At 42.2% G+C, this 16,366-nt stretch overlaps 1 protein-coding gene across 5 annotated transcripts in view; it reads right to left on the bottom strand.

Annotated features, from left to right (window-relative positions):
• Positions 1 to 16,366, bottom strand: part of MCU (mitochondrial calcium uniporter) — a 79,844-nt gene that overhangs the window by 58,877 nt on the left and 4,601 nt on the right. The window contains exons 1-2 of one of the 5 annotated variants that reach the window (XM_048946989.1): positions 7,220 to 7,401; positions 6,988 to 7,131 (exon numbers count right to left, since the gene is read on the bottom strand). The exons of 2 other annotated variants lie outside the window; for them this stretch is intronic. In XM_048946989.1, coding sequence (XP_048802946.1) covers positions 6,988 to 7,059 — 72 coding nt within the window. In that variant the 5' untranslated portion in view covers positions 7,060 to 7,131; positions 7,220 to 7,401. Of the gene's footprint in view, positions 1 to 3,464; positions 3,486 to 6,987; positions 7,132 to 7,219; positions 7,402 to 8,556; positions 8,599 to 16,366 lie in introns of those variants that run through there. 2 more of the 5 variants (XM_048946990.1, XM_048946992.1) reach the window with 2 other exon arrangements.

Below are 16,366 nucleotides of genomic sequence, written 5' to 3'. Positions count from 1 at the left end.
AGCAATCCACAATACTCCCCTGCTGATTGTGACTTTTGGTGAGCCCTAAATAAGTAATAATGCTGCAAAATTCATGTTCACATACAGTTTCACATCCCACATTGTCTGGCTTTGCATCTGTGAAGGAGACTTGTTTGAACAACGCCAGAATTCCTATGCTTCAGTTGGCTCAGTTGGCAAGCTAAGCTTTGCACTGACCAAGCTCAGCCTACAAGTAGAATTTACCAAAGATTGTATTACAGGAAATGAGAACAACGAGTAACAGCACTGAAAAACCAACTGTGGTCGAGTATCACTAAAATTTTACCAAAGCTCCTACCCATGGCATGAAGAAAGTGCTCCTCCAGTGCTCTTTCACACTGCAGGAGACGCCCTAGTGCAGCTCAGACAGGCTGCTAGTGCTGCCCAACAGAAGCCAGAGACACCAGCCGAGGGGAATCTCCTGCCTTCATTGACATCACCAGTACTTACCACTCTGCCCACAAAGGGAAGCACCCAGGGGAAACAGCCTGGAAAAACACATGCATACCATTATCTCCACCCCAAAGATTGTTTACCCTCAGCTTCCTGTATATGTTTATCTGATGGCGAGTTTGGTGTTGAAATAAAAGTATGGAGTGAGGTTAGCTCAATTAACAGTACAGCAGGTATTTAAAGTTTGTTTTGCAGACCACGGATGCCAAGCTGGTTGCAAGCATTAATATCTCATAGCAGCATCAAAACAGTCTTTTGCACGTGCAGCCACACAGCAGGTCTGCACAAGTTTATCCTAGAAGGAAACAAGCTCTGGGAGATCCTCAAGAAAACAGTGAGCTGATTCCAAAGCCATCCTATCTGCTTCCTCTTAAAACACTTTCCCTCTTAAGCCATAAGTGAACCACGTTTATCAATTAAAAAAATCACGAGTTTCACTTCAGCTTTGGACAGGACTGGTATTGCTGGAAGAGAGCAGAGCACCCAATGCAGACTGTCTGTGCAACTCAGCTGTTTGATTTGGGTTAAGCCAAAACAATTGCAGATGAAGAAGCAGACATCTCCCACCATCCCCCATCCCATCACTGCAACATTTTGGTGAGGGACTGGAAAACTGTAGATGCTCACACTACACTTTTTAAGACACATCATGCATTACCCATTTAAAATACAAGTGCTACTGTATGTGCTGAGAGGTCTGCCTAAGAAGGAAATCATCATGCATGTCCTAACAGCAAAACACAGGTCAGACATTAGGGCAGCACTTTGCAAATACAAAAGCAGAAGTTAGACAAAATAAAGCCTCATGATCATGGCAAACTGCATCTACTACAAAAACCTGCCTCAGAAGCAAGGTAGAGAACAGACCTGATACCCTGCAGTATGTTTATTTTCAGCAAAAAAAATCATTTGCAACAAGCTCACTGAACAGAATTTGCCTCAGATGCTTGGCCTGATACAGAATATCAGCTAAATCAGTCATTAATTATGGCATTTGATAACGTTCACAAAATAAATCTTCCATACACAAGTCAACAGCATGAAACCCATCCATGAAATAAATAGTCACAAATATTTCTAGCACTCTAAGACAGGAACAGACTGAAGCCATAAAGGCGAGACAGACAGATGTAAAATGATTTTCAACATGAACAAGTTTGAGATCTCCATAGTTTGAGTTAGAGAGAAAAGCTCACAAAACACCAGCTCACCTGCTGTCACTTTAACCATTAGCAAAAAGCAACAGATGTCACAACAGCAAAGGCTACTGCAAGGCAGTACTAGAGGACATACACAGGACATGCTGAATCTCAGTACTTTCAGTACTTAGTTCTTCAGTGCTGTTACATGTATACATATCAAGATGTCAAGAGCATAAATTCATCCCCTAGCAGCAGCCCTCCTGCTCTTGCTGTTTATAGACTCCAGCACAAGTGAAGCAGCTATAAAAGAACTCCCTCGTTACCACCTGCTCAGCCTTCAGTAAACTGCATATTTGAAAAGGAAGGAAACAACAAGAAAACACAAACTGACAAGCACGCCATTATTTTATCAGAACAGCCTTATCCCATAGCGTGTAGCTAACCCACACAAAGGAAAGCAAGAGTCAAGTGCAGTTACACAAACCAGGAAAGCCAGTTTCATCTGCCACACCACTATTTTCCATTAAGAATGCTAACAGTCGATTTGCTTTAAATCATCTATCGGGTCAAATATTAGAAATTTCAACAGTGTGATTACCAAGACGTGCCATGCTGCACCTTGAGACATTGGTCAGCCCAGACACTCCGAGTTCATCAAGAACTCTGGTAATTTCCCTCCATTTGGTTGCTTATACTGGAAAAAATGTTGGTTTCTATAGTCCTCAAGAGCTTCTGCATGCTGACAGCTATCTAAGGCAGTATTACAGCCTAGAGAAAGAATACTATAAATTCCCTAAAGTCCATCTAAATACCTGCAAAAATAAGACCACCACTAAGGAGAAAAACTTAAATAAAAGCTTGCACTGGGCCTACCAAAATACCCAGCTGGTTCCTCACACAGGAAGGCACGCACTCAAGATACACAAGTCATTTCTATATGGAGGCCATCATTCAGCTGCAGGCTGGTTCCTGCCATGACAGTAAGCTGCAGTGACCACTAGCCAGCACTGCTCTGACCGCTGCACTCACCAGCTCCCACATCACAAGCATCCACCATCCCGTCTTCATCTTTTAGCAGCCAGGAAATTCTACACACTGCTACATTCATAGGGAAACAGGATTAAAAACTGCAGCTAGTGAATGAATAAGAGTGTTGAATTAGTACCTGTATTAATTATCTGGCTGTTGTTTTCAATGGGTCTTGGAACACTGCATGACATTGAACAGAGAACCCCATTCCATACCTTTCACTGACTTACCTTAACAATCCACATTGTATTCTATGCTACCAGTGAAGCAACTTGTCAATAACTGCTAGCCTTAAATAAAACCAGAGTAATGGCACTTTTCAAACAGACCTAGGCTAGTGCCTCCCAGATTACACTGTAACCTTGCTAATGAACAGCAGGATGTCCCCAAGTCAAAAATCTTCTGGACCTCCAAATACATGGCGTAGCTTTTCAAGTTACTTTCAGCACATAACAGCTCACACCTTTGGGGCAACCTTTACTACTATAGACTTTCAGGTTTTTACTTCTATGCTGGAAGACAAAAACTGAAAGATTAAAAAGGTGAAGTACTGAAACGATGAACAAAAAGATACCAATAAAGAACAAAGAACACTGCGGGGGTGGCAGGGAAGTGGTAGAGAACCTCATTAGTCAGAAAAGAGCTTAATTAAAGTCTGGAAAGAACGGTGCTGCTAAATTCAAACAAGTTTCTCGAACAGCTAAAAGCATATAGCCCAAGATTTCAGGCAGTGGAGGACAAGCGGCACTGAAGCAAGATACATGAGGACAAAAGCAGAGCTCTAAATTGGGAAGCATGGAGCTGTTTACAGTTGCATACCCACATACAATCCAGGTTATACTTGGGCAACACCAGCGCCTTCCTCACCAACCAGGCTGAAGATAGAGCTCAATTGAAGCAGGTTTTGAGACTACATGAAATGGGAGGGAGCAGACACTGATGAGGAAGGCTGCCACTATCCAGAGCAGGGCTGGAGAAGCCCATCAGCCACCTTAGGCAGCTTTAACAGAGAGCACAGATTCAAAGTTGCCAACTTCCAGAGGTCCTCTCCAACCCAATTTCCCAGTCATTTTCAACACCTGTTTCAGATTGCCACTAATTAACAGATCAGGAAAACCTGCAAAATGCAACCTTCTACCAGCACCGACAAAAATCATTGTAAATAAAACAAAAACCTCTTCTGCAAAACGAGATCTCCATTCTCAGCTTCTAATGTAACAGCCCCACTAAGTTTGTTGCCACACTCTTACACACTGCAAGCAAAATCCCCAGCCTATAAGCACTACTTCTTACACAACAGGTGTAATTGCTTCATGTTTTTGCTTCTTTAAAAGACTCCTCATCACTTCTCACAGGGGGTAAGCATACATGCAAGATCATCTGCTCATTCTTTCTACAGGACAACAGGAATGTTCAGTGTAAGCTCATGAAGGAACTGTATTTTGGGTTTGTTAGCACTGCTTTTTGTAGAAGCAACATTGCTCCGTGCTCCTGCTTTGCCAGGACATACGTACTTCAAGTTCCACTTAGACTGGCATGGTCTTGTTCCCTTAAGGGGAAAAAAAAAAAAAAAAAAAGAAAAAAAAGACAAAAAACCACCACATACAGCTTCAGGCTATTTAGTTGACTTGGATTTTGTCATGAGAAAAACAAACTTAAGTTTTGGATAAAGATTTAATCAAAACATTTGCTAGCAGCCTTTGTTGAGACTTCCATCTCTACGAAAACCCAGACAATCATGCCCTATGATTTTGTGGGATGATTTGGCTTGCAGATATATATATATATATATTTTAATTGAGTTATTCATTAGCTTGAAGAGCAAAAAGAGAACTTTGTTTACAAGAGAAAGGAACTTATAAACTTGGATCAGATAACGCGGGCTTTGGAACAAGAACGCTAAACAATATGACAGTACCAGTTTACCAACAGAGCACCTCATTTCTGGGACAACTACAGATGTTATTTTTCACCACACATTTGTGAAACATCAGCAAGGCAAACTACTTCTCTTGCCACCCTTTCACAGTCACAGGCTTACTTGAAAAAGATTCTTTACCCAAAGCTACCAGGTACGTGCTAAAAAATGCCATTACGTGCAATGGACAGAAGCCACTTGGTTGGTAAGCAATAACTCAAAAATCAGCCATCACATCTGTAAGCCACAGACCAACTGCCTTTGTCCAAACAGAGCTGACATGCTTCAAAGCAGGGCACTAAGCCAGGAAAAGGAAAAATAGCAGCACAACTTTATTAGCCATGTGTGTATAATACGTACGCAATAACACATTTCTTTTCCTTTCCCAAGACAAATCACCAGAGAAGGCCCAATTTTACTCAATTTTACAATCAGTAACTCTATGGACTCTCCATAAGGACCTCAGTCAGCTTTCCTTCATTAAAAGCTGGATATGGAGCTAGGATGCACGTTCAAGTTTTGGCCTTTTTTTAGAAAAAATAAAAAAACAATTTAAACAAACCCACACCACACCCACCCATCACACAACCAAGCTAGCAGATAAATATTTATACAGTGTTATCTTTATTTGCTTTAACCAGCCACTTGCATGCTTGAAAAAGCCAATCTTTGTCCTCTGCCCTGCCAATATAAAAGGCTTATTTTGATCTAAGCACACACGCAAGCAATAACACTTCAAGTATTGTCTGCAAAGTTTTCAAACATTTCCTCCTGAATGAGAGATCTCCCATGAAGATACCACTGCAACACAAACAAGAACCAGAGGCACTGAAGGTGTCTACGCCATAGTTTCCAGGGTTGCTATAGACTTTCTTTGAGGCTTGGGGAAAGGCTGAAGGGGAAAACAAGGCATATATATTTTATTGCTATTAGTTATTTCCCCAGAGGGAACTGTCCTGGTAATAAACAGTTCATTCTTGAACTGCAAATAATTTGTTCCCTCCCCAGCCACGGGGCATTTATAACACCAAGCAATGTTAGAGGATTTAAGATGCCAGATAATTACAACACACCGTATTAAATAACACAGAGGGCTGATACAAGCAGGAGCCCAGAACTCCCAGGCAGAAATAACACGTATTGCTCACCACACGCTCCGGACTGAGGAAGGCCAAAGCTGCTGCACAGCTGAGCGAGGTGCTGCTCAGTCTATGCCCAAAGCTTTGCCCCAGGGACTGCCACAGCCCCCTCCAAATCTGCTTCTTATTCTGCTGTTGCAGACACAGCTGCTCCTCACCCACGTGGCAGGCAGCAAGGCCCTCCAACCACAAAGAGGGAGCTGGGCCAGGTGAGACTCATCCCTCCAAATCAACTGCTTTCTACCCATTTGGTTTAACTCCAAGCAATAAGCAAAGCTGCTGGAGCCTGAGAAATCCCCCATTAAGGGAGAAAGACAGACAAGGTGCAACAAAAGGGACTGCACTGAATTCCTCCTTGTTATTTACATGGTTTTTTGGTTTTAAGCCAGATTTCTGTAATACTACCTAAGTTTTTTGTTGATTTGATCTCTACCCTATCTGTTTGCCAACTCCTGCCATTAAACACTGACACTTTAGGCAAGATTTACTAGACATCACGTGGAGAAAACACCCAGTTAATATGATGGTACAAGAGACGTACAGTTTAGGAAGCAGTACCAACTCAATTCCTTCTGAACGCTGCCAAGGAGGGCCAGCTTCCCCAGCTACAAGGCACTCACACCCTCCAAGCTTCTAGCACTTTTCCAAAGCAAAAACCACCTGCTGTATTTATACTGCACACTACTCAAGATTTAACTCCAGTACTATTACAGCCACATGTACATACCTGACACCACAGTCATATTTCCTAAAGCACAGAGATTTACCTGAATGTGATGTTTTATGGCCATATTGCAGAGGCAGGCATGTCATCAGAGCAAACAAAAGTCGACTTCTGATAACCTCCAAAAAACACCACTGTACACTATGTACTATATCTCTCTAGTAAGTATAATGCTAATTAGATCTGTTCCATCATACAGCATTAAATAACAATCCATTTCTGCTTATCCCTGACAAGTCACAAGAGCTGCATACCAAGAAACTCCCTCTGAAAGCATCCTGGAGTTAATGCACATGCAAGTACAGAGAGCAGAACAGGCAGCCTGATTCTGGTTGCAGTCTTATTTACAATCAACTTCCTTCTTTCCAGTTCAGACTTCAGCAACATGAACAACTCAATCCCAAAGGCAGTTTTAAAAACAGAACAAATAGCCAGTTGAACATCACAAGTCAAAAATCCTTTACGAGGTCCAAGAAATATCCTGCTTCTCCAGGAATGACTCAAAGGATGCCATTCAAAGGGCAGAGATTCCTAGAAACCAAACATTTACTTACAGCATACCTGGGGAAATCCACACAGCGGTGGCAGTGTGCTCTGAAAAGCTCCTTTGCATCCAGACAAGGAAGGATTCATGAAGGTCAACCACTTGCCTGCACAGGGACTGCATAAAGTCTCTTCCTCTGAGGCCTCTTTCCCAGCACACAGCTACAGAGTGAGCAGGCACAAAGCAAGTTGCAGCAGCTTCTCAAAGTCAGGGTCACAGTGCAACTCGTGCATATTAACCCACACTTACAAGTCCTGAAAACCAGGAGAATATCCAGTTTACAAACTTGTACTGATACTGGAATATGCCAACACCAGTTCTTCCTACCACGTTGTCCTCTTCACACACGTTTCACAGCTCAGGCATATGGACAAGGGAAGTTGTGCACTGGCTCCCTTCTCTGTTGAAGATACAAACACCTCTAGGTCTTGAATTCAAATAGGTTCAGAGTCCTCTAACCCAAACATTAACTTCTCCACTGGAAAGAATGAATGAAAAGCCAGAGTGTGATACAAGCAACCACGAGATTGGTGAGGTGGTTGAAGTCCAATGCTTCCAACTTCACGAGGGATGCCTTGCACAACAGCTCTTTGCCAAAACAAATGCTTTCAAAGAAACCGAGAGAGGGCAAAAAGATCATGGTGGCCCTAAAACTCACAAGCTGTGTCATTCTCATTTTGCTTGACTGTGGAATCAGCAAAACATCAAGAAATCTGAACATAGCCTTCCCACTTTACAGCATCTAAAAAAATCTAAGTGAGGCATTTGGTCTCATCTGAATTAATAAAGCAACAGTAAAACCAGAAATACTTGATGCTGAACCTCTGTGGAATTTACTGCAAGTGATTTGTTGTTGACTGCATACATCAGTGTTACAGGAGCCTGCCAGATTACTGTTCTACCGACAGCAAATCCCTGTCATTTTTCTAAACTAGGATAATCTTAACATAAGTACAGAATGATAAGCTGTATGCAAACACCCTCAACTTCATATTCCAAAAATTGTTCTAACATATTCTGAATGAAAACAGCCCCACAAGTTTTAGAATCCCTACGCAGTGCTCTGAGGATTACAGTGTACATTTCTTGCTTCAAATTATCACCAGTGAAAGGTCTCAACAAGATGAGTCAATCACCAATGCCGTACAACAGCCCGGCTGGTGAAGGTGCTGCTTTAACAATCGTCAAAAAAAGCTGTTTAATCAAAAATGAATTTGCAGAAACATGGAGACTGGGAGCGATGCACAACAATCTGTGTGCTGGTTGAGCAGGGACTCCATACCACTATGTGTGCTGTGTGGGTCTGTCTGGCTTTCAGAAACTACAGTTATTAGGAGACAGAAGAAAAGGGAGAGGACAGAAAGGCGCAAGCAAGACATTTATCACCGCAGGCTCTGAAGCTTCAAGTCAGCACATTACATGCAATTAATCTTGCTGGCTACTGGTACTTAGCTTCTTCAGCAAGAAAGGTATTAGTCGCACTCAGTAGCTCTACAGAGCAGTAGCACCTCAGAAATACCCGAATAGGTGCTATAAAGAAAGAAGGGACTGATACAAGGTGAGATGTACCCCATTCAGGTACGCACCATACAAAGACAGAACAGCAGCCACATCAATGGCAGCAGCAAGGGTACCTCCAGCATCACAAGGGTTGGAAGGAGTTCTTGGCAGTCTAAAGAAATGGCGCTCAGTCAACCACATAGGCCACAAGGAGCATTCAGGGGCCTGTTTTGGAGATTGAAAGGCAATTACTACCTAAGTAGCAGCTTCAGATAAAAGAAAAAAGCCTATATGTGAGAGTCATATTTTGTTCCACAGACTCCAGGAAGACTGTCTCACTAGAGATGGAGCAAGGATGCTGTTGCAAAGGAAGGAGGTTTGCACTCCAAAGCAAGCTCCGAGCACTAGATTAAACCAACAAATCAAACACTAACATTCACATGGCCCACACTGCAATCTGAAAGCATGTACAGCAGATGAGCTCAGGATGTTTCTAATGCAACAAACAAGGAGAGAAACAGCAGTTTTTAGTAGCTAAGCGTGGCATTGCTTTGTCACGTGTTTTTATTCACCTCAATTCAAAGCTGCTCTAAACAGAAGTATTTTTATTCTTACCAGCTGGAACTAACAAACTGAATCAATTGCACTGCCACCACCTCCACAACAGTCAGCATAAAGGCACACCTCCTTTACTCTTCTCTTAAGGACTAATTGGTAGCAGACTGCATCCAACCTTTGAGCTTTGTAGCTCTATCCTAGTTACTGTGTATAGAAAGAGATGACTAATGCTGATCAGACCTGTGGGTGGAAAAGCAGCAAGTGTCAAGTCAGAGTCCGGTTATTTTTCTCCTATCAGATCAGTTATCAGCAAGCCTGCAATCACCAATCATAGCTGCTGAGACATTTTATGGTATGTGTAAGGTTGTGCTCCTCCTAGAGTATTCGTAATCAGTTATTTTTTATATTTTTAAGAGCAACTAATAGCCCTACAACAACTCAGTAGTCTTACTAGGAGGAAGTGAACACCTATCACTAGGCAACAGCCCTAGAGAAGAAGAAATTTTCTCTTTTTAAGTACGCTATTACATAGGGGGGAAAAATACATTGTAGCAACAGCACCAAAATGACCACATCATAGGTAACAATAGCATCATCTCACAAGAGTTACTGGAATTTAAGAAACTAAAAAGAAATCACTCAAGTGTTTCAAAATGCCATCAAAACCTTGCAGTACTACAGCAAGAGATCAAGTGAAACATCAACAGGTGGCAATAGTTCAGCCTCACTCCATTCTTCATCTACTCATAGTGTTCTCTTCTGTCTGGAACTATCCTTATCCTTCCCTGTAGACTGACATACTAGCCTCCCTGAGAATCTGAGAGACTGATTTATACAGATTAGCATGTTATCAAGTTCACTTTCAATATTGCTCACCTTGAACTTCATTATCTGCTTTAAAGAAGATAAAGGTATTATACTTACAATGTCTTTTCAGCGTAGCATTCTTCAGTTTGGCAATGAATTCTGTAGGTATTTTTCACAGTGAGTGTTGGAAGGATTTTTATATTCAGGTAGCATGCAATAAATCAGAATTTCCCTCCCATGGAGTCACACTGATTTCCAGTGCCAATCTCACGTTTATGCGCCAGCACTTCATGCACCTCAAACAGCCCACTGTAGAAGTTGAAGGACTCACCAAGATGTCTTTGCAATAAGAAAGAAGATGCTGCTAATCAGTTCCATTTCTTCAGATAATAGACAAGCTGAGGTAGATCTATTCATTCTTACAAGCTTCAGGCTGGAAAGCTTGAAGAGATTGCTAACAAGGATGGAAAAACGTCATGTGAATCTGTATGACTGACAGGGAATACTGAGGTGCAAACTTCACCTCAGCACAGAGAGAGACCAGAGCTGGAGAGCTGCAGTTATAAACACAGCTCATAAAACACAAGTTCTAATCACTGTGTATTAAGTAAGTTTCACATGCTAATGACCAGCTCAGTTTGCAAGTAAATATAACTATTTTCAAATGAAACATTGCAGAGATGCTCTTTTCAAGGCAAATTATGGCCAAAATAACTCATTTAGATGTGCTTTATATCACTTCACGTTTACAGAGAAGAAAGGTAGATGTTTTGAGAACTTAAGCACCATAAACTAAAGAAACAAGATTCAACAGATATTTGTGAATACTATGAAAACTGAAAGGGTCTTAAACTTGGAAAATGTGACAAAGAGCTGAAAAGCTTTATCATTCACAGGTTTCTCTAGGACAGCCTGAAGCATGCAGGCTAACCCATCTCAGGGGGACAGCCACAAAAGTTATCAAAAAGGAATTACATGCTGTTTGTTGGTTTGGGGCTTTTTTGAGGGTGCGTTTGGTAGAAATAAGATGAAGGCTTTCTTCACTTTTTAGCAAAGACAACTCAGTGTGACAGATCTGAGGACTGATAAGCACCTCTCAGGTAGCGAGGTTTCCATCCACCTTGGTCAATCACCCACATAGCACAGACTCCAGACACTTTATGGCATCTCAGAGCACAATTACAGCAATTCAGTTTTCTTCGTGCACTTCCACGTTCCCACAGATATAAAAAAGCTTGCATATATTCTTGGGTCAGAATCCAACATGAAGCATCATTGGCACTAACTTGTGGCTATAAAAATCACATTCTGAAGGAGGCAAATAGAGCTCTGCTGCCATCAAACCCGTACACTAACAGCAAACACGGAGATACAACTATCAGCTGACTGGCGTACAGCAACGCAGGCTCTCTAGTGTAGAAATCCATATAAATTATGTAAATACTGCCTTGAAAAGCACCGTTGTGCTTCAACTCCAATTTCAAGAGCAGCCCTCTGCAGCACGCTCTGTTACATAAATGTCAGGCTAATCACAGCAACTCTGCTCACAGATGTTGCCAAATCTCCTGAAGTATAAATGTGGATGAAAGCATTCAGGATGAGTCAGCTGCACACCCACCTTCCTTGGGAGTACAAACTACATTAATGACAACAGGCTGACCACAACAACAAACAGACCTTTAGGAGATTAAAGTACTTGTTTCAAACTGACCTACACTCGGTAATTCCTCCTCTTCACTGATACCAGAATAATTTGGGGGTGCTGAGCTCCTAACCTCCAGAAGTAAGACTGCATCAAAGTGGGGTCTGATGACAAAGACAGCAGCTCATCTGTGCCACCAACAGCCATTTCTATTTCCATGTTTGCCCAAGAAATAGGTCATGAAAACAGCAGCTCCACTGAACTCACAGCCTCACACCCAAAGCCTCAATGCTTTCCTCTAACATTCCTGCCAACTCAAAAGCCCAAATCTGCACTGTCTCATCTCCTGCCCTACTGAATTTAGCTAAATAGTGAAGAGGAGTACTTGTGGAACTGTTTGTTTAAAACTACTCTCTCGATCACTAAATGCCAAGAGGAAATATGGAAACGGTCACTCCCACACATCAGAGTGACTGGCTGATTCACAATTGGGATAGATTTTTCATGAGTCCGTGTGCAAATTTGAGTCACAGTATTTATCTTTGGATAAAGTTACTCTTGAGATGAAATTAAGCTTGGACAGTATAAATCTATTCAACGTCGTGGTCAGAAAAGTTCATGATTTTCTGGCTTCCAAGCAAAGCTCTGCTTGGGACCAACAGCTTCTCATTCCTTGGCAATTACAATTTCATCACTCCATCAAGTGGTTAGGAAGGAATGTTCCTACATTTGTAATGGTTTCTCCTTTTAACTCTGCTTTTTCAGGTGCCTAGAAAGCAGATCTGCAGGAAGACTGACTTTTAGAGTCCCACCTAACATGCCAAACCAGTAAATTGTGTGGATAACATGGCATTCAGCTACAATTATGAAGAGCGCGAGTTCTAGGAACAACTGTCCTCAATGATCAGAAAAGCTCCATTAATGAGAAAGTTTTGAAGAAAAAAAGAAAGTGCTGTCTGTAAGCAGTTAAGCTACCTGTGATTTCACTGCTTGTCACTTCACAGCAAGCACACCACAGGTAAGCCTGGGCAACCACATGTTTGGCTGCAGCCAAAATGAAGCCTGGATCCTCACATTCTGTTTGCTCCCATTGCCTTCACTTGCATGGAAACAGAACAGTCTCAAACCACCCATCTTCTGCAGCCTCATCTCAGTCCCTGCACACAGGGCTGGCCACAGACTGAATGACAGCCAAATAGCACTCCGCTGTATTTTTTCCAGGCAGTTCATAAAGCACAAGGACAGCTTATCTGTAGCTTGCAACAGGAAGGGAAAAATCTTTAATATATTCATTTAACTCAGAGGAGAACATTAAGAGCTGGTTTCATTACTAGCAATACACGTGGTTTGGAATGCAAGTCCTCTTTCTTAAGACAGAGACTTGAGTTGGTTTTCCTGAATCACTTACAGCCGAGTCCAAATGAAGACGACTGCTCTCTTAACACAATATCCCCAAACTCAGAGAGGAAACAATACAACACTTATTAGGGTAATTATCAAATCAACCCAATATTTGGACAATGGAATTTCTGTTATCGCTGCTTTGAAATAAGTCCTTTGATAAGGAGAATAGCCCTGCAGTGAGCAGCAGTCTCCCTTGGGAGCTTTTGACAGAGCAGATGATGTTATGCATTACAAACACGCCGTGCTCCATCACCCAGCAGAACATCAGGCAACTCCCCCTTCCCCTGCAGGAATCCAAGAGGATTTCCCAAGTAACACGATGAATGAAAGCGTTTTCATTACAAAAAAAGGAATCATTTTTTCCCCATACAACATCTCATCCTTTTTTCCAGTCTCTGTTATCTGAGGGAGAGAATTACTTTCTCTGCCAGCCTCCTTTCTCAGTTCTCCCGCTCACAAGAACCCCTACAATGTTTCAGAGAGGTCCACAATTAATTTAAGTTACCTTTAAACAGCTGCTGCAGCACATTGCTCCTGTCTACCTTTCATCTACAAAACATGAACGGACACAGTATGTCAGACACTTCCCAGCAGTAAGCATTGCATGCATAATGATATCAGAAGTGCTACGCAAAGAAACACCGTGCAGACCCTGCCCAGTGCTCTCTAACATCATTGGAAATATTCCTGTCACACCTGTGCTGCTTTAGACTGCCCATTTTCTCTTAAAATCTTCACCTGTCAGAGCAATACTTACAATTCTCATTTCTGGAGGTACTCTGCCAGGCAGAAAACTCACTGACATTTAATTCCAAACATCTAAGAAAGATGACAAAGTATGAGAATATCGTTGTTGGTTTTTTAAAATGGTTTAAGTAGAGAAATCAACTGTTTTTCTTTTACATCAGTTTCACCCATCCAGCTGATCTCTTATTTCAGAGCATACCTTAGAGCCCACTACTGCGACTACATTTTGGCCAACGAAATATCCATTTGCTCTTTATTCTACAGATTTCACTTGCAAGTCATGAAGAGCTCAGCATCATTAAAAGGTATTTTTGGTCAAAGACAAGCAAGGTTTAAGAGCAACATCTACAGTCATTTTTCTGTGTTTTCAAACTTGTACAGTTCCAAGATGCAAAGAAATTGGAAGAGCATCCTGGAGCAATGAGCCTGGAGAAACAAACCTGCATAGCATGACTGCAAACCGCGCTTCTCAAGAGGTTACTGAATCTGCTGGAAGACAAGCTTTAATCACAAAGATAAGATTAAAAGCAAGACACCATGACCACACTGTGGGCTGCATGCAACCTTGGGTTTTTAAACTTCAAAAGCTCTGGGAAAGATTGTTATGGAAACCTAAACTCTACTTCAAGTTAGAACTACTGTTTTATTGGATTTATCAAGTACTTCCTAGAGTGCTCCAACACAGAGGGGGCTTCAAGTTTACCCCATATCTTACCTAGGAGGTCTGGAGTACCTACGCCAAGTGACAGGTAGACAAACAGAGGAAGGAACCCATACAAAGAACAGCAGCTGACAAGGAGCAAACAGGCACGGCTCAGCAGCCACCACCAAGTCACGTTTTAGCTGACAGTGAGCAAGCCCATATGTCAAGGAAGTACCTCCTGCTCATTGGAAGCTGCATCTTCTACAAATTGTTGGCAAAGCGACGAGTTTACAAGGAACATATGTCAGATCCTAACTGGATGGTTTTTAAAGTTGCTGAAGCACACAAGTCTCAAAGGTAGAAACAAAACATTTACACTACTGTATTTAGGGAATGCATTTTTCCTTAGCAGCTCCAAGGTAGAGCCACAATTGATATGAGACCACGCAAATCAACTCAGCACACAGCTCAAGGAATTACAACATAACAAAATAACACGATAAAAGATTTGCCTAGCTCAGTGCTTTTCAAGGTAACATGGTTATGCAGAACAGAGAAAAGAGACTCTGCTAGACTCCTCTCCAGCAGCAGACGTAGAAAATTGGAAGGCAGGCTGGAAACTCCATTCCATCTGGAAGAAAAGGATGCTGTTTGCCAATTGCTGCCTATGATCACTTCACTCAAGGACTGACGGTGAGTTTCCCCATCCAAAACTGCATGTAGATTAATACAATAAATCCAGTTACTTGGTTTCCCACTTTCAACTCATTTACATCAACTAACGGAATTGAGATGCTGCAGCAAATGAATCCTCACATAACCCCACATTTGGATGCTGTGCAGCAAGAAGCTCCATGCAGCTCCTGTCTGAGGGGGCTCAGATGCTCCCAGCTCCCCCACACACACACTACACACTCTGCTTCCACATGCATTTCAAAAGCACTGACCTTGCACTTTTAGCTGGAAACCACTTGACTACCTCACACTACTTTGAGTCCAGGTAAGCTTCACTTAATGGAAGGAACAGATAGCAACATACACAGCTGAAGACCTACATGATGTAAGCAGTAGAAATGGTTAGCACAGCACAATTTCACACCAAAACCCTCTCAAATCAGCAATAAATTTCACAAAGAATTTTCTTGAACCCCACAAAGTTTGAGGCTAAAACCTCAAAGTACACTGTTTTGTTCCCAAGAGGCTACAAGACAGGATGCAAGACTTGGTGATTCAGAGTTTGTGTTATGGCTGTCATGGAGGCTGGCAAGATGCTCTCGTATCCCAGTAGGACAATTGACAGTGCTTGGCACAGCCTGGCACAGGCCCAATGGAAGCCCAGCAGGCACACCAGCCTGCCAAGCACTGAGATGACCACACTTGGGTTGGCAGGTATGCTGTGCTCCCCATGGAAATTCACCATCCTGAAAGCATTAAGACCAGACAACCTTTAAGCACTCTTCAGGGAAGAGGTCTGTTGGTGGACCAGGACACCTTCCCCTCACCTCCGTGCACAGTTACAATCTCATACAAGTGCTGTGAAAGCAGCCTATTGAGCTTAGGTCAGCCTGCAGCAGCCGTGGTTTAATAGCTTGTTCTGTGGGGAGCCATGGCCATCCTCCAGTAGGCCCCTGATAAGTTATCTATCCAAATGGAATCCCATTTTAATTATTCCAATGAACAGTTTCAGAGATTTGACAGTGACCTCACAGTGTGGCAATCCCTTCCTCCTGGGGAAGCCAATAAGAATGATTCACTCAAACAAGGCTGCCTTCCACATTTTTTCCTCTCCTACTTATGCAAGTGGTTCTGTTTCTTAATTCCTTAAGAGCTGCCAAGAATGCAGAAAGAGATAGCAGCCATACTTCATATTTTACACAAGACATAAGCGATGTCCCATAGGCTTGCCCTACTGCAAAATAATTCCATGTCACATTCAAGTACTGCATATTTTCATCTTCGTTGAGATAACATACAATTTGGGCCCTTAGTACTGGGAAGAAAACTCTTTGCCAAAACTTGAACGGAAAAAAGACAAATCATTTTCCATTCATCATTACATACTCAAGGACAGAACGCTCCTGAATGCCAGCTCAGT

This window comes from Lagopus muta, chromosome 5 (assembly GCF_023343835.1).
Source record: "Lagopus muta isolate bLagMut1 chromosome 5, bLagMut1 primary, whole genome shotgun sequence".
Taxonomy (NCBI): domain Eukaryota; kingdom Metazoa; phylum Chordata; class Aves; order Galliformes; family Phasianidae; genus Lagopus; species Lagopus muta.
The sequence above is the reverse complement of the archived record's forward strand: the minus strand, read 5'-3'. Positions and strand labels throughout refer to the sequence as shown.